The sequence below is a fragment of the Gopherus evgoodei genome, chromosome 2, assembly GCF_007399415.2.
Source record: "Gopherus evgoodei ecotype Sinaloan lineage chromosome 2, rGopEvg1_v1.p, whole genome shotgun sequence".
NCBI classification, from domain to species: Eukaryota; Metazoa; Chordata; order Testudines; family Testudinidae; genus Gopherus; species Gopherus evgoodei.
This window is the reverse complement of record NC_044323.1, coordinates 12,301,253-12,320,878: the sequence shown is the minus strand read 5'-3', so window position 1 is coordinate 12,320,878 and position 19,626 is coordinate 12,301,253. Positions and strand designations below refer to the sequence as shown.

The 19,626-nt window shown below is 40.3% G+C and overlaps 1 protein-coding gene across 1 annotated transcript in view; it reads right to left on the bottom strand.

The window, feature by feature from the left end:
- Window positions 1-19,626, bottom strand: part of LOC115645405 (sodium channel protein type 5 subunit alpha-like) — a 120,909-nt gene that overhangs the window by 7,939 nt on the left and 93,344 nt on the right. The window contains 4 exon segments of the mRNA XM_030550005.1: window positions 4,199-4,454; window positions 4,456-4,470; window positions 11,130-11,230; window positions 13,776-13,917. Coding sequence (XP_030405865.1) covers window positions 4,199-4,454; window positions 4,456-4,470; window positions 11,130-11,230; window positions 13,776-13,917 — 514 coding nt within the window.

Sequence of the window (19,626 nt, the reverse complement as noted above, 5' to 3'; positions counted from 1 at the left end):
CCAAAGAGAAGAGTAAGGTAAGTCAATGGGAGATTTTCTCCCGTTGACCCCCAGCGGTGTAGACCCTGTGGTAACTCAACTTAAGGTATGTCAACTCCAGCTACTTTACTCACATAGCTGGAGTTGCGTAGCGTAGGTCGACTTACCGCAGTAATGTAGCCATAGCCTGTGATCTACATAGAAACTGTAGTACTGGTGGTAGCAACAGGGGCTTTCTATCTGTTTGTACTGTGAACTGCGGTGGAACAAGGGACTGGAAATCCAGGTGCTAGCATTGAGGAAGCTGAGGAAGATGCTACTAGATCTTAAGTTGTGGGTTCTGTAACAGACCCTAACATCGGTGTCAAAGTCTATACTGCATGTGATGGCCCCAGTAGGGCATTGTCAGCCTTAATGTGTGGTGAAGGCAGTTCCAAGTGGCACAACAGATCCTTCATGGCTGCGTAGGCCTCTGGTGTTGTCTGCACCAATAAGATCTGTTACCCTGCAGAAATCAAGGGTGATGGCTCCTCAGTTGCCACTGATGAAATAGCCAGTCTCAGCAAGCCCAGGATGGGTACCAGAGTCAATGGTTCTGTCCTATGAGAGGCCCTATGTGGTGGTTCTGGGGAGCAGTGAGCCAAAAGGTGGGCTCTGCGTTTGGTACTAGAGCGGCTAACATCTGTGGCAGAGGTGTCCCACATCAAGGACTCTGAGAAAATCAAAACTGTCTTTGATCTCTGTCCTCAGGCAACACCAGGGAAGCACTTCTACAAGGAATAATCAAGGAACTCCTGTGTTCTGACCAAGCAGGCTTCAATGCTGGGTGAAGAGTGGTTTCCCTGTGGATGTACATAAGTCACTCTTCTCTCTGCTGCTTTGTTCTAGTTTTGAAGCCTCAGAAAACTGGACACCTGTCTCTGATGTAAACCTCACCCAAACACTTCAAGAGCAAGAGTGATGATCATTTATGGGCATCGGCTTATGACACCTGGAGCAAGGAATGTAACCAGGTGTCCTTAGCATATGCTCCCCCAGTACTCGGCAAAGCTTAAAGAGGACACTTTGGTCTGATAGGGACTGGTAAGAAGAAAGGACGATAATTTACTTGATGACTATTCAAATTTAAAGACTTCATAATTTATGTTTTAAAAGATTATTTCAAGAGCTGAAACCCCTTTCTATAGGGAATAGTGGTGTTGAGATGAATTTGAAACAGAATTTTAAACCCTATTAATTCCTGAGCTGAAAACAATGACCAGAACAACTCCAGGAGGGTGTTGAGCCAATGGAGGGTGAAAGTGGCTGATATTTGAATCTAGTCACACTTCTAAAAGAGGTGTGTTTTCCTCCTTCAATTAGATTATAAATAGAATATTATAAATCTTTCTGAATTGAGCAAGAAAGTAGCAACACTTGGTCCCATCTCTCAATTTCAACAGCAACACACTTCACAGCACCCTTATCTAAGCTCAGCAGCTCATCTTAGCTCTCTAAGAAAACAGCAATATTAACCAGATAGCTAAGAAGAACAGAGAACTAAATAAACCAAGGTGCAGCATAAAAAAGAGGCAACTTCCCAGTCCAGCATTGATTTTGCAACATATACTGATGAGATAGAGTTTGCAAAAGCACTGCCAAGGGGTTAGATTCAGTTTTCCTTGTAATTATTTTAATGGGCTATTGAAATGCTATTGCAATGTAAAGTATTAACTACTTGTCCTGGCACACCAGGTCATTTGGACTACATATTCCTAGAGAGGACACATCAGCTAACCTTGATAAAGTGAGAAAAATAATGGGATTTTATTCAAGTTTAAGATTCTTAATATTTATTAATTTTCCTTTCTCAAGACAGGTCTTTGAATAACTTCTTTTAAATAACTGCCTAAAATATTGGTTTCATGATACATAGGGCTTGTCTATGCTTGAAATGCTACAGAGGCACAGCTGCACTATCTCCCCGAAAGGCGTAGTTAGGTCCATGGAAGAATTCTTTTATCGACCTAGGGCTGTCTACACCAGTTGTCAGCACTTAGACTTAGGTTGACTTAACTACAACACTTAGGGTTGTACTGTAGACCACCCTTAGTTAAGGGTACTCAACTTTATCTGTGATAAACTAAACAGGATTCACCTACCTTTAAATGAAATTGTTTTGCCCCTCTGTAATCTGTGCTAGTTACCTATGCTACATTGAGTCAATAATCAATGCTGATATTGGGAACCACATACTTTGGTTTATGTTTACCTAAAGAAGAACATCTCCACTCAGGGAAGCGCAACTCTCAAAGATGTAATCTCTGTTGTAAATTCTCCCCAGACATGCATTAAGAAGAGATTGTAACTGAAATAACCATTATCTGAGGTTTGTTTATGATTTCTTTTTTCTTTCGTTAATAATAAAATGGTCATAGTTAATAATTATGATTACTTTGTCTTTAATCGTGATGTACTCTCAGTCATGGAACGAACCCCATGTAACTAAAATATTGGGAGTCATGTCCCTGAATTGACAGTGAGAGAGACCATTATCAAGATTTGGCTTACCATTTCTTGTTTCTCTGTTTAGACTACAATATTTTAATGATTCTAGAGATAAAATTAATTGGCACTCAACCAGTTAAAACACCCACTTTCTGCCCCTCAGGCCTCATGTGCAGGAAGCCGGCCATATGGCTTGCACCTCACTTTCAATATTTTATCTGAAACTGTGACCCATGACTCCTTCGCCAGGCCCACCTAGATGCTAACTGAGGGGCATCCATTAATTCCTGGTATAGCTGGTAATTCCTGATGGAATTAGCAAGCAGTAAATATAAAAATAAAAAAGAGCAGCAGATTAACCCTTTCATTTCTAATCCCCCACCACGCATGACTATGCTTCTATCACTCACTGAATTTAAAATGAAATTAATGGCATATTAGGATTTAGAGTAACTGGTACATTCAGCAACACAGCAGGGGTATAAATGCCTGATGTCATGTAGCTACTCATCAGAGAACTAGACATTTTTTTGAGGTTTGTGGGATAGCTTAGTGTGCTATGCAGAAACAAGGGAGGAAGTTGAGAGCAAGTGTTTTGTCTGTCAGTTCTGGTGAACGATCCATTATACAATCTGTGACTGGGTAGAAAGCATATGAAAACCAGAGGACTGGTGAGGAAACCAGAGACAGGGAGAAAGTGGAAGCAGCACTGATAAAAGCAGAAAGGATTGGCCCAGCAGAAGGGGAAGATTGTAGTGCTTCACAAAAAGTTGTGGAAGATTTTAAGAGGTGGGTGGTTCACTGTTGTGGAAAGAAAAAGGGATGGTTTAAGCAACTAGAAACATGGCGGGAATTCTCTTTAGATGGGACAGGCAAGGAAGAACTGAAAATAAGTATATCCACCTTGAGTTCTCTAATAGAAATTATCTACCTTCATCTGCTAATACTATATTTTACTGTCACCCAGTTTTATTTGAAAAGACCAAGTACAATTATATTCTCAACATTCACAAATAACGGGCCAAATCCAGAGAGCTGCTGAGCAACTACAACTCTCGTGAACTTCATGGTTCAGTACCTGTCAGGATGTAGCTTGATTTTTTAAACAGAAATTAAATAAATATCTGAATTTTCTTATAAAATTCACACAGTGGCTATCATTAATATCTTCACATATGTATCTTTTTGTCTAACTGGCATTACTGTGATATTTCTTATACTTTATACTGGGAAAAATGCAGTAAAATTAATTATTTGCTAGCTGAGAAAGTAAAGATTTTTAAGGTCAGCCACTGTTTTAGTACTAATAACTATATGAAAGAGTTACTCTAATATAACAGACCAGAACTGCTGCTTACCATATTATTTACTCAATAAAACCCAAACTTGTTCTTTTCCCAAAAAGCATTTATGGGTAGATTGAAAACTATACCCATTAGTATATCTCTGCTCTTTTCCAAAGACACTAGTGAAAGCAATGTGGTGGATTTTTTTGTTTGTTTGTTTCTTGGGCGGGAGATGAGGTGGGAATTATTTGCTTTTTTATTTGCTTGCTTTGTTCATTTGGAACGAATTGCCTACACCTGGAATAGAACAACTCCAATGAAACCAGAGTTTGTCTATGTGATTTACATGAACATTTACTACTGGTCAAACAAATCTCCATTTTAACCTTTTCTTTGCTTGGTGCTGGCAAAACAAAATTCTTGACCTAACAGCAAATTTTACTTACCAACTAATGAAAGGATCACAACCAGTAAATCAAATCTATTCCAGCCATCAGTGAAGAAGTAGTGTCTTAGAGCCAGTATTTTCATGAGGCACTCTCCAGTAAATATGGCAACAAAGACCTTGTTGATGATGTCAAGAATATCTCTGGTTTTTTTATCTTGGTCTTCACTGGTCAACATCAGAATGATCATGTTAAGGCAGATGAGAGTCACAATGGTAATCTCAAAAGCTTTGCTTGATACAATGTCAAAAAAAAAATCCTTGGTATTTGTTCTGATAACAAGAAAATAGTTATTAGCGCTAGTTATAAGAATCAAGCAACACAAAAGTGGTAATATAATTAAATCTCTACCTTCAGGAAAATAACTCAAAGGAAAATAAATATCACAATAATGTTCCTGAAACATATTTTTAGGTGACACTATAGACATCCAAGATTGAAAGCTGCACCTAGTATTTCCACATATCACACAATCCTGGTTCTTTAATGGAAATTACACAGCAGAGAATTTCCAGAGTGTATTATAACTTATATTTATAAACATTGTTTTAACAAACATTATTAGTGTAAACAGTTCTTATTAGAGCTAGTAAAACAGCAAAAACCTGATTTACTAATTAATTTATGAAACCAAACTCCAAGTTCAATTTTGCTACTACTTGTGGGTATTGTTATGTATAAGTATTCAGACAACCATACATTCATTAAAACGTTAATGAATCCTGAAATTTTCAAAAATTTGAACATAGAACAATTACCTGCCTTTACAATAACTGGAATTCTTTAAGATATGCTGTCCATATACAAATACCACTCTTGGTAGTGCGCATGTACTTTGTGACCTTGAGATTTTGTTCAGCAGTGCCTGTTGGCAGGGCCGGCTCCAGGCCACAGCGCGCCAAGTGCGTGCTTGGGGCGGCACGCTGTGGGGGGCGCTCTGCCAGTTGCTGCCAGGGCGGCAGGCAGCTCCAGTGGACCTGCAGCAGGCGTGCCTGTGGACGGTTCGCTGGTCCTGCGACTCCGGTGGACCTCCCGCAGACATGCCTGCGGCAGCTCCACGGGAGCCGCGGGACCATCGGACCCTCCACAGGGCCGCCTGCAGGAGGTCCACCAGAGCCGCGGGACCAGCGAGCGGCAGAGCGCCCCCCGTGGCGTGCCACCGTGCTTGGGGCAGCGAAATTGCTAGAGCCAGCCCTGCCTGTTGGTCCACATAGGCACGCTGGATGCCCTTGTACTCATGTTCCGAGGGCCTAAAGGGCATTGTGGGATCAACCACCACTTAGTTCCTGATCTACAACAAAATCCAATTTACGATGGGATTCTGTAATAGTGAGGAATGACTGTGTAATGTGTGTGTACCTCTGTGTGTGTGTATACCTGGTACCTGAACCAGGCTGTGGAGTGGATTTAGATGAGGAATGAAGGGAGGAGGCAACTGTGACCAATTTTTTGCAAAAGCTGTATGAAGAGGTGTGCTTCTGATTTTAGAGGAATACAAAACATAAGAATGGCTATACTGGATCACACCAATGGTCCATCTAGCCCAGCATTCTGTCTTCCGACAGTGGTCAATGTCAGATGTGTCAGAGGGAGTGAACAGAACAGGAAAATTATTGAATGATTCATCCCATCATCTGGTTCCAGCTTCCTGCAGTCAGATATTTAAGGATACCTGGAACCTAAGGTTGCATCCCTAACCATCTTAGCTAGAAGAAGCAAAGAGTCCTGTGGCACCTTATAGACTAACAGACGTATTGGAGCATGAGCTTTCGTGGGTGAATACCCACTTCGTCAGATGCATGTTATCTTAGCTAGTAATCACTTATGGACCTTTCCTCTATGAATGTATCTAATTCTTTTTTTGAACTCAGTTATACTTCTGGTTATACTTCACAACATCCTCTGGCAATAAGTTCCACAGGTTGACTGTGTGTTGTGTGAAGAAATACTTCCTAGTTTTAAACCTGCTGCTTATTAATTTCATTGAGTGACTTCTGGTTCTTGTGTAATGTAAAGGGATAAATAACTAGGGCTGTCAAGCAATTTAAAAAATTAATCGTGATTAATCACACTGTTAAACAATAATAGAATACCATTTATTTAAATATTTTTTGATTTTTTCTACATTTTTAAATATATTGATTTCAATTACAACACAGAATATGAAGTGTACAGTGCTCATTTAATTTTTATTTTTGATTACAAATATTTGCACTGTAAAAAAACAGAAATAGTATTTTTCAATTCATCTAATACAAGTACTGTAGTGAAAACTCTTTATCATGAAAGTTGAACTTACAAATGTAGAATTATGTACAAAAAAATGGATTCAAAAATAAAACAATGTAGAATTGTAGAGCCTGCCAGTCCACTCAGTCCTACTTCTTGTTAAGCCAATCGCTCAGACAAACAAGTTTGTTTACATTTGCAGGAGATAATACTGCCCAGTTCTTGTTTACAATGTCACCTGAAAGAGAGAACAGGAGTTCTCATGGCACTGTTGTAGCTGGAATCAAGATATTTATGTGCCAGATGCACTAAAGATTAATATGTCCGTTCATACTTCAACCACCAAAGCAGTGTGTACCGACGCATGTTTATTTTCATTATCTGAAACAGATGCCACCAGCACAAGGTTGATTTTCTTTTTTAGTGGTTTGGGTTCTGTAGTTTCGCATTGGAGTGTTGCTCTTTTAAGACTTCTGAAAGCCTGGTGCACAGATTTTGGAAGGCACTTCAGAATTTTTAACCTTGGGTCAAGTGCTGTAGCTATGTTTAGAAATCTCACTTTAGTACCTTCTTTGCATTTTGTGAAATCTGCGGTGAAAATATTCTTAAAATGAACATGTACTGCTGGGTCATCATCTGAGACTGCTATAACATGAAATATATGGCAGAATGTGAGTAAAACGGAGCAGGAGACATACAATTCTCCCCCAAAGAGTTCAGTCACAAATTAACATATTTTTTTAACGAGCATCATCAGCACGGGGAAGCATGTCCTCTGGAATGATGACTGAAACATGAAGTGTCATTCAAATGTTTAGCATATCTGGCATGTAAATACCTTGCAGTGCTGTCTACAAAAGTGCCATCCAAATGCCTGTTCTTACTTTCTGGTGACATTGTAAATAAGAACAGGGCGTCATTATCTCCTATAAATGTAAACAAAAGTTGTTTGTCTTAGTGATTGGCTGAACAAGAAATAGGACTGAGTGGACTTGTAGGCTCTAAAGTTTTACATTGTTTTGTTTTTGAGTGCAGTTATGTAACAAAAAAATCTACATTTGTAAGTTGCACTTTCACGACAAAGAGATTACATTACAGTACTTGTATGAAAAGAATTGAAAAATACTATTTCTTTTGTTTATTGTTTTTACAATGCAAATATTTGTAATAAAAAATAATATATACTTTGATTTCAATTACAACACAGAATACAATATATATGAAAATGTAGAAAAACATCTAAAATATTTAATAAATTTCAATTGGCATTTTATTAACAATACAATTAAAACTGCGATTAATCGAGATTGTTTTTAATCATGATTATTTTTTAGTTAATCAAGTGAGTTAACTGTGATTAATCAACAGCCCTATAAATAACACTTCCTTATTCACTTTCTCCACACCATTCATGATTTTATAGACCTCTATCATATCCCCTCTTACTTGTCTCTTTTGCAAGCTGAACATGCCCAGTCTTTTCAATCTCTACCCCTATGGAAGTTGTTCCATATCTGTATTCATTTTTTCTGCCCTTCTCTGTATTTTTTCAAATTCTAATATATCTTTTTGAGATGGGGTGACCAGAACTGCATGCAGTATTCAAGGTGTTGCATACCATGGGTTTATATAGTGGCATTATGATATTTTCTGTCTTATCATCTATCCCTTTCCAAATGATTCCTGATGGGTCTGTTGGCTTTTTTGGCTGCTGCTGCACACTGAGCTGGTGTTTTCAGAGAACTCCTTCCCTTCAAAATCTTTTTAGCAAATATGAACAACAAAGGCCTAGCTTGAGACTATTGTATTTAACGTTATGAATGTTATCTGAATGTTTGAGTCAGCCTTGAAAGCATGAAAACTTCAAAGACCATTATATTGAGGTGGGCCAGATGATATAAGACCACAGAATATTAATAGCCCTTCGTATCAATATATGTTATATGTATGTGTGTGTTATGGTTTACTAGCAGGTGATTAATACCAAATCTCAAAGCTGGTTATGTAGATATGACTGTGCATTGTGTGAAGTAGTACTTCCTTATGTTAGTCTTAAACAGGCTGCCTATTAATTTTAAGGCTTGACCTCCCAGGGAGAAGGGCAGAGACTGGTTGAACCTGTTTTCAGGAGGCTAGGAGACAAAGCAAGAGTTTTAGTATAAAAGGCTGAGTTTATCCTGACAGAGAAGCTTTCTTTTTAATTCAACAAATGGACGTAATCCATTGCTTAAAGAGGAGATAGGTTAGAAGGACCTGAACCTGTCATCAAACTGAAGGCTGATTTCTGGAAAATTTAGTGTGTGTTTACACCTTTTCATTATTTTATATGTTTTCTCTGTATGCTTTTGTCTTTAAATAAATGTACTAGGCTTTGGAAGAGCTGTTCAGTTCCTGATAAATTACTGTCATTGTCCTTCTGAGAGAAAGCAAAGAGGAGGGGCCAGGTGTTAGTCAGACCTTATTGGGATAATCACAGTGAATTGCAGGGGATCTGCAGCTCTCTGGCTAAGAGGAAGTGGAACGTGGGTCCCTGCCTAGAGAAAGGTGATGGCTAGAGGCCTGAGATGGCATTCCTTGAGCAGACCTCAGAAGGCAGATTAAAGGAGCAATTGCCCCAGAACTGTGACAGTCTTCTTAGAACTGTCCCACCAGAATCCCTGCAAGTCTGTGGCTTAGTCAGTGGCACCCTGGAGCTAACTGAAGCTGAGCTCACAGGCGCATCTCTGGACACAACAGGCATGTGTGTGTCAGTCAATCAGTCAGTATGACCTGGATCTGAGGCAGGCTGCATAGTGTGGTCAAGCAGAAACATTTTAAGCTTCACCTCTCTGGCTTTTAAAGTTCTTTTTGAAAAGGGCTTGTACACAGTGTATTTACTCAGGATATGGGTCTTCCTCAAACCAAAAAGGGACCTATTGTGCTCATCATTAATAGAAAGTACAACTCACAAAAGGGGCAATATTTAAATCCAGGAGACTTTGAATGTGACAACCTCATACCCTGATGCTGGCAAGATCCTGATCAAGAAATATTTACAAGGGAAGGTACAAGTACTAAAATCTTCCACCCAAAAAATGAAATCTATTAAAACAGAGGTATCAACAGGCAACTAAGTATATGAACTATATTTTTATCGAAAAGAAACAGTGTGGTACATGGATACTGGAATCCTGTCTCAAAGCTATAGGTGGTGAGAAAGAACAGAATAGCGGTTAGTCCTTCATGCCTCTCAGTAGCTGAGCACAAGCGGGCACAGGGGGTATGCAAGCCCTATCAGACACTGCTGGCCAAAAGACCTCAGTGTCGAGTACATGTGCACTCCCCAAAAATGGACTATATATATGGACAAGCAGTCAAGGGCATGAGTTATTTGTTAATCACTATTCACCTGTTTTAAAAGTTGCAGTAACTTAATCAAGGAACACAAATCATATTTGTGATTTAGGACAGAGGTTCTCAAACTGTCGTCCGTGGACCACCAGTGGTCCACAAGCTCCATTCAGGTGGTTCGCAGAGAGATCCCTCTAAGCTGCATGCCTGGACGGCCGCACACAAGAGAACGAAGGGCCACCCACTTAATTAGTGGAGCTGTGCAGGTGTGGCTCCACTAATTAGGTGCCTGGACCTGGAGAAGATGCACACATAAAGTGAGGTGGTGTCCTTGGGGAAAATAGGGAGTAGGTGGGAGGGCACAGTGGGATGAGAAGAGAGCGGGGAGGGGGGGAATTTGGGATGTGCAGGGCTGCAGTGGCCAGAAAAAGATGTGACTTTCCCCAGTTCCAGGGCTGGGGCTGCCGGGGAGAGAAGGTCCTCCTTCCCAGCCTCAGCTCTGTGGCTGCTATGGTGTGGGAGAGACCCCCTCCTTCCCAGCCCCAGCGTAGGGGCTGCCGTGGCAGGGGAGAGAGGGCACATCCATCGCATTAGAAAGGTAAGACTACTGATATTAAAATATGAGTTGTGTGCTTTTATTTGTAGAACAAAAAAAGTTAATTATAAAGTTTTTTTATATAGTGCTCTTATCCAAAGCACTTTATAATAGTTAGCTAATGGTAAAAACACCATTTGGAAAAATCATTAAGTGGTCCGCCAAGACCCTCAGCAATTTTCAGGTGGTCCATGGAAAAAAAGTTTGAGAACCACTGATTTAGGGTATGTCTTAGCTGGAGCTAGAATTTCTAGCTCGAGCAGATATATTCTGCTAAAAATAAGAGGGTAGCTGCAGCACTGCAGGTGGCAGGATGGGCTAACTCCCACGAGTTTGTAGCTAGAGTTCAAAACAGGATTGCGCTTGGGGTGGCTACACAGCTATTTTTAGCACACTAGCTCAGTCAGAGTTAGTGCAGGTGTGTCTACCCATGCTGGAAATTACATCTCCAGCTCCAGTGTAGACATACCTTTAGGTGACCATCATCATACTGTGAGCAACAAATAGTCAACCCAAACAGTTTACAAACACCTGATATGATGCCAATATTTTCCCTATGTATTTGGTGAACACTTAGAAATAAAAATGTTAGAGGAAATTAGGATCAGTTTGCAACTGAGTCACAAATAGAAATAGGTCTGAATTAGTGAAGAATATTAATCACAATGCATAATTTCATCAAATCTCATTTTGAATGTATGTTTCCAGCTGATATATAGGTCTAAAATAGTCACTGATTATGCATATTTGTATTAAAGTGATTCAGGATGGACTTACCAATGGCCGTGGGATAGGTTTTTGGGGTTTCTTGGATCCAAGTTTCTTCAGGGCATTATAATACTTTTTCTGTTCCTTTGTCAAAAAGAGATGATCTCCGCCTAAGTACAGGAATATCATACTGCTATTCATTTTAACTGAAAACAGTTAACTGGGGGGGAAAATGCACTTTTGCAAGAAAATATTTACTTAGTATTGTTATAAATAGTACCTAAGAGAGATTAGAGAAAAATATGGTTTTTTGCCTATTTTTTCAGTTGGTTACATTTTGCTTTGGACAGTTTATTGTCAGAATAGTCAGCTAGGGCTTGATGTTAAAACTCTTACTCATTTGAGTTGCTCTTACTTACATAAGCAAGGGTTTGTTTGCAAGCTCAAGCCCTTAGTCAGTTTCCCTTGTTATTTGTGAGAGTCTTTTTTGAAAACAAATGATGGAAGCAGGGTCTGAATGAGTTCTCTCCTGACATCTTGTGAGACATATGCTGGGAGAAAAGATTTCACGTGCAGACTGTGTTTGCATAAACATGCCCACTCTACCTAGGTGTGCAGCAAATGGAGCTGCTTTGCCAAAATGATCAGTTTTGACTGGTTTGGGTTACAATCAGAGATGAAAGTGAGCTGGTACGGGCCGGTACAGTATATCAGTAAGAAGCCGGTACTGGCCTGTACGCAGCCCACATTAAAGCACTGCCCTTTTGCTTCCCCTGTCGGCGGCCCTGCCAGTATGGTCTGTACCAGCAGGGCCGCCAACAGGGAGGTGGGGAAGGGACAACAACGTTTAAGTGTTGTTGCGGCAAAGGACCATCCTTAAGGCAGTGCTTTAACGTCATTGCTCCTCCACCCCCCGGCTGCCGACCGGGGGGGAGGCAAAGGGAGCTGTTGCCCCAGGACTGGCGATTTATAAGGGCCCAAGGCTCCAGCCGCCACTGCTGCCATTTAAATCACCGCTGAAGGGCTGGCTGGGAGATGCTCACCCACCAGCCCTGCCCCTTCTGCCTGAAGCCCCGCCCCTTCCATGGGACGGAGCCGGCCCCGCCATGGTAAGTCTTCAGAGTTACTTTCACCCCTGGTTACAATCACTCTAAAATTTGAATGCAGAGATAACGAAATGTTGTTATCCTTACTGTATGAGCAAAGAGCAGCAGAACTGTGCTTAGCATGCCCTGATTGAAGGGATCACCCTAACTTAACCTCACTTGCTAGCAGGGGGTAAGGATTCCAAATCCCAGTGGAGAAGGGAGTGAGTGAGGAGTGGTTTTTCTACCTGGTGGTGTGGCCTCTGCCTACAGTGAACTAGATACCATTTGACCTGCCCCTCTCCAGCATTTAATGACAAAGCTGATTGGACTCATTTAAGAGTTCTGTTTGGTGATTCCTAGAGTGGTTCTCACTGCTAAGCAAGTCTAAGGGCTATATTTTAGACTTTATGTGGGAAAAGTGAAAGGCAACAAAAAAATTGCACTGCCATTGGAGGTTTCCCACTGCCTGCTGAAATCACAGAGAGTTGGGTTAAGCAGTGAAACCTCAGAATATGACACTGCAGTAGCACCTGGTGGTGGTGGTAGAAAGTGGCAGCAGATGCTGTGAGCTAGTTGCAGTGGCGGCAGCAGCAGAGGCATTGTTCAACATGCCCCCCTCTCGGGCTGGGAGATGAGCCCCCTCCCTGTGAATGCAGCTCTGAACTCTGGGTCTTCACTGACCATGGACTGCCAACTGTGGGAGTGGTGCCATGCAGGGAAAGGGGAGTGGTGTATTAAAGGACATTAGTTTGTTGGACTTTCACACCACAAGATGAGAAACTGCAGCAAAGAACACTATCCACCACACTGTGGGTAGGTGTTTGCCTATTGTCACATCCATTTGAATTGAGGTTGTGATGTCTTCCCAAATTAATGGCTTACTCAAAATGTGCTTGCAAAGCATATTGTCCCAGGTATCCTGGACAAGCCCCCCAAAATGTAACCCTTCTGCCAGGTGGAGTCAGCAGCAACAAGGGCTGAGTAAGATGTTCCCCTAAACAACAGAAAATAGAACTAGCTCGAGCTCCCACCCAGTAATCTGGGAAAACTAAGCACAACTCCTGGGCACCTCTAAGGGTATGTCTATATTGCAATTAAAAACCTGCCACTAGCCCATGCCAGCTGATAGGCTCATGGGATTGGGCTAAGGGGTTATTTAATTGCAGTGTAGATGTTTGGACTTGGGCTGGAGCCCAGGCTCTAGGACCCTGCAAGGTGGGAGGGTGAGTGTGTATGGGGGGTGGGAATGATAGTGATAGAGGAAACAGGAACCTGGAGGTTGTTTTGGAGGGAGAACTAGGAACTTGAATGAAAGTGCGGGGTGGAATAGTGGTGATGAAGGAAGCAGGGATCTGGAACAGGTGGGGAATGGAGTCGTGGGGGGAAAGGCGGGACCCAGATTGGGGGAAGGGACTGTTTATAACAAAATGCTAGGTTTCTCAGCTCAGCCTTTACAAATATTGACCCTGGAAGGTGTTAATAAATAAAGTAAACAAACATAACCCTTTGACTCTTTGTAGATGAGCCAAAGTCCTACCATGACTTGTGTTTATAATTCAACAGTATTCAACAGTCACAGGACTGATGGGCTTATTTAGGGCTATGAAACACAGTTGATATGCAATACTTATCTTTTCCCTTTGTTCGTTAAAATTTTTGATAACAACTCCAACGAAGAGATTCAACATGAAAAAAGATCCAATCATGATAAAACACACAAAATACAAGTACATGTATAAACGGTGTTCATATTTTGGCTGCTGGTCTACCTATAACAAATAAATAAACAGAAAAAACTGTCAGAAAAATTGCTGTCATTTCAACTTTGTAATAATTGATCCTTTTATCATCAGGAAGGCCCGATTGTTTAAAAGCATTTATACACTTACATTTGCAAGCACAAGTATAACAGGTCTGCACAAATGAAGACGTAGACAGATACAGATATAACATAAAATCCTGATCTAAATAAAAAAATATTAATGCTGACCTGAAGTTATGCTTTCGTTACACTCAATCCAAGTATGTTATCTGCTGGGAACCCAAGAACAATGTTTGTCTCTCGATACCTGTTGCATTATTTTGCTAGGAATAAAAAACTAATCTTAAATGACAAAAGTTGCCAAAACCACTCTTCTTTCCTTTTTGAAGTTTAGCACTACAATTGCAATTTTCTATTCTTCTGATACCTAAATAGTTTTCCATTATTTTTCAAAAATAATTGACAGTAAATAAATTAGTCAGTTCCTATGGATTAGTCAGTGCCTAGGATGCATATCATCAGGGCAGATAGATACTATGTGTTCAAATAAATGCACAGAAGTTCAATACTATCTTCCTAGAATTTCCTTAATACCCAACATCCCAACCAGCCAATATATGGCACAATGTAGGAAGAAATGCCACAGGAGGATATTTTAAAGGCACAAATGCAGCTAGCCATTCATATCCAGTGAAAGTCAACAGGAGTTATGCACCAAAATGATATTTGTGCCTTTGAAAATCTCATTCTCCATGTCCATTTTTTCAAAGGTGTATAAAATGACTGTTTCATTAAAGATAATTCATACTTTAATTGAATTAATTAAATAGTTTTATCATCTTACACCTGGTTTTGGCTCATTTTTGTTCCTTTTCTCCTTATATATTTTCTCTAACACATTTTTAAAATATCCTTAAGTTGTTCTTCATTATTGTCTAACTACATGGCACCCATCTCTTTCCAGTTATGGATTTTTTTTTCTTCTGTGATCCTGGTTTTGCTTGAGTTTTTTAAATCTACTTCTTGCTCCTTAGCAGCTTCTTTTCATTAAACAATTTTACTTCAGTTTATTATTATGTATCTTCTTAATTTTCTTCTCTTCCTCTTCCCTGTGCACTCTGCTCTCCTACTTCTTACTTTCCTTTCACCCACCCATGTTGGGTTCTAAAAAGTGGAAGTTAAATTACAAAGTGGAAGTTAAATTCTAGTGAGGAAAATAGAAAGGAGCATAAACACTGGCAAATGAAGTGTAAAAATACAATTAGGAAAGCCAATAAAGAATTTGAGGAACAGTTAGCCAAAGACTCAAAAAGTAATAGCAAAAAAATGTTTAAGTACATCAGAAGCAGGAAGCCTGCTAAACAACCAGTGGGGCCACTGGATGATCCCAGTGCTAAAGGAGCACTCAAGAACGATAAGGTCATTATAGAGAAACTAAATGAATTCTTTGCATCAGTCTTCACAGCTGAGGATGTGAGAGAGATTCCCAAACCTAAGCCATTCTTTTTAGGTGACAGATCTGAGGAACTGTCCCAGATTGAGGTATTATTAGAGGAGGTTTGGGGAAAAAATGATAAACTAAACAGCAATAAGTCACCTGGACCAGATGGTATTCACCCAAGAGTTCTGAAGGAACTCAGATGTGAAATTGCAGAACTACTAACTGTAGTCTGTAACCTATCATTTAAATCAGCTTCTGTACCAGATGACTGGAGGATAGCTAATGTGATGCCAATTTTTAAAAAGAGCTCCAGAGGTGATCCTGGCAATTACAGGCCTGCCATCTTGACTTCAATACCAGGCAAACTGGTTGAAACTATAATAAAGAACTATATTGTCAGACATATTTGTTGAGGAAGAGTCAACATGGTTTATTAAAGGGAAATCATGCCTCACCAATCTACTAGAATTCTTTGAGGGGGTCAACAAGCATGTGGACCAAGGGGATCCAGTGAATATAACGTACTTAGATTTTCAGAAAGCCTTTGACAAGGTCCCTCACCAAAGGCTCTTACACAAAGTAAGCTGCCATGGGATAAGAGGGAAGGTGCTCTCATGGACTGGTAACTGGTTAAAAGATAGGAAACAAAGGGTAGGTATAAATGGTCAGTTTTCAGGATGGAGAGAGATAAATAGTGGTGTCCCATAAAGGTCTGTTCTGGGACCAGTCCTATTCAACATATTCATAAATGATCTGGAAAAGGGGGTAAACAGTGAGGTGGCAAAATTTGCAGATGATACAAAATTACTAAAGATAGTTAAGACCCAGGCAGACTGCAAAGAGCTACAAAGGGATCTCTCAAAACTGGGTGACTGGGCAACAAAATGGCAGATGAAATTTAATGTTGATAAATGCAAAGTAATGCACATTGGAAAGCATAATCTCAACTATACATATAAAATGATGGGGTCTAAATTAGCTGTTACCACTCAAGAAAGAGATCTTGGAGTCATTGTGGATAGTTCTCTGAAAACATCCACTCAATGAGCAGCAGCAGCAGTCAAAAAAGCAAACAGAATGCTGGGGATAATTAAGAAGGGGATAGATAATAGGACAGAAAATATCATGTTGCCTCTATATAAATCCATGGTACGCCCACAGCTTGAATACTGTGTGTAGATGTGGTTGCCCCATTCCAAAAAAGATATACTGGAATTGGAAAAGGTTCAGAAAAAGGCAACAAAAATGATTAGGGGTATAGAACGGCTTTTGTATGAGGAGAGATTAATAAGACTGAGATTTTTCAGCTTGGAAAAGAGATGGCTAAGGGAAGATATGATTGAGGTCTATAAAATAATGACTGGTGTAGAGAAACTAGATAAGGAAGTGTTCTTTACTACTTCTCATAACACAAGAACCAGGGGTCACCAAATGAAATTAATAGGCAGCAGGTTTAAAACAAATAAAGGGAAGTACTTCTTTGCCAGAGGATTTTGTGAAGGCCAAGACTATAACAGGGCTCAAAAAAGAGCTAGATAAATTCATAGAGGATAGGTCCATCAATGACTATTAGCCAGGATGGGCAGGAATGGTGTCCCTAGCCTCTGTTTGCCAGAAGCTGGGAATGTGCAACGGGGGACGGATCACTTGACGATCACCTGTTCTGTTCATTCCCTCTGGGGCACCTGGCACTGACCACTGTCTGAAGACAGGATATTGGGCGAGGTGGACCTTTGGTGTGACCCAGTAGGGCCATTCTTATGTATTGATTTCCTGAAACATCCCACCCTGCTATCAGGTACTGGTCCTGCTGAGATTAAGTGGGTTTTGCAGACTCATTGAGGCAAGTTACTAAAGAAAGGATATAGGGCACTGAGACAGGCAGTGCTGACGGAAGAACTAAAGGAAGCAATCAAGGCTGGGAAGAAGGTTTGGGTTATTCTTTGTTCTCTTTTTTAATAAAATCAAATCCCAGGAAGGGGGAAAGTTTGGACTTTATTAAACTGTTCTACAAACACAGTGCACATGTAAAGGCATGTGCTGACAAGGCCCCTATTTCAGTTCATTTCTCCACCCTTTCTATTCTCCTCTGGCTCTTCCCGCTCAACTTTCCCTCTCTTTCACAGGCACCAGTTATATCCTTTGTCACCTCTACCAGCTCCACATTTGACCCATTTTCTCTTTGCCCAACCAATTCCTGGGTCAGCTCCCTCTCCTCAGATAAATTTCTGTTAGCAACTTCTGTCCTCATTCATCACTAATGGGTAATGCTTGAATCTGTGGAATCTGGAGGAGCTCCAATACTGTAGAATTCAGGACAAAGCCCTGGCTTTCAGCTCAGGCCATCAGAAGTTTTTTAAAAGATTTAGAAACACTTCAGCAAGTGATTATTAGCATTAAGACAATACCTTGATATAAAATATAAATTTACCTTAATGACATTTATATGTCTAAGTCTCCCCTTAGAGAAAAAATTCCATTCATTACAAATTGTATTCTAGTCATTTATCAAACTACCAGGGTGAGTTGAATAAGGAGAGAAGCTGCTAACCAAAAGAAAATTATTAAGTAAGATATTTCTCATTCTGCTGCACAGCTTCTCTGCTCACTCATCACTAATGGGAAATGGTGAGGAATGAATCACAGCAGTAATGTGGAAAGGTTAAGCAGAGTTTTAATTATTATTGGAGTAGAATAATAGACAGAAGTAGAATTCTCCCCATATAAACCAACAGTTTTGGGATTTAATAAATTATGTATCATAAATTAATAACACCTTCCTATCAGTGGATGCCTCAATGAAGTGTAACTTCTTCATGAATAGGGGAACTAATTCCAAACCCGTCTTCGGAGGTAATGGCAACAATAAAGTCCAGCCCAGGCTTCTCTCATCTGTCATTCTGATTAATCTTGACACCTGAGTATACTCAGATGTGGTGCTTGATGTGCCTACCTAAAGAATTCTACTAGGGCTGTTTATTTCTCCTTGTTTTATGGTACTTAGTTGTAGGACTCCAATCAACCATCCTCAAGAAACTGTAGTGTAGCTGAGATCACCAAAGCTTTGCGGTCAGGTTATTTATTATTAATTATTATTATTATTTATTATGATATTTTAACAGAGTAGCATTTAGAGGTCAGAGTTCCGTTGTGCTGGGCACTTTACAAAGAGAGAAATCCCTACCCCAGACAGCTTTCTGTTTCCCCTCATATCAGAAACTTAATTTGACCAGCTCAATGAATGAAATTTTCTGGTTGAGTTCTGTCTGGATACTAAAAAGTATCAGTAAGGTTAATGGAGAATCCCTGCTGAAGTACACTTCTCTTCCAATGCCTGGGGTGTTAACTGTAGATGTTCCAGATCCAGATGATGATGTCCCTGCTTCAAAAAGACTTGGTCTTTTCTAGAGGTGCAACAGGTGCCTTCTGGGCCAGTGGAGGACTAGAAAGGAGACTTTAAATCTCATTTATCCTTTTTCTGTATCCTTTCTGTGAACTGTCCTAAAAGGGAGCAGATTCTTCTCTGGCCAGGACATTATTTTCATTGTCACAGAGAAGCTTTGACCTTTTGCTTTGGAGGAGATATAAAACACTCATGCTCCAGTCATAAGCCAATCTCTTAATGGTTGGTAGGAGGAAACTTCCCCTGTGAGCACCATAATTGCCTAATATGTGGTGCCCTGCACCTTCTTCTGGAGCAGCTTATACTGTCAGAGATTGGATACTGGATTCAATGGACCACTGATTCAATCCCATATGGCTATGTTGATGATTGTGTTCAGATACATCACTGATAGAGCTGACAAAGTTAACTAAATCAGATTTTGGAAATCTATCTTCCAGGAATGCTCCCCACCCTGCAAGGCTTGCTTCCATAATGAGCATGCAGTGACAAAAGGGTTGGTTTTCAGCATGTTTGTTATCTATCTCCCCACAGAAGTAAATTTGGATGTCATCCAGGAACAACATCTAATTTTGCATTGCCTCAGGTGACTATTTCCATGTCCTCACAAGTAATTTCTGGAGGTACATTTTAGGAAATCTCACTCAGGATGAAAAGGATTCCAGACATCAGCAATCCTAACCACTGGAGATAACTAGCTATGGATTGGCAACTTCCAGGAAATGGCTGATGCAATAAAGTTTTGGATCTTTGCATATTTTTACCAGGATGTTAAAATTATAGCCACAGCCATGCCTCCTTTGATCTCTGGGTGAGCAATTCTCCGTATTGAGTTTTAAAAGTTCTTGATTTTGAACAATGGTGAGTATAAA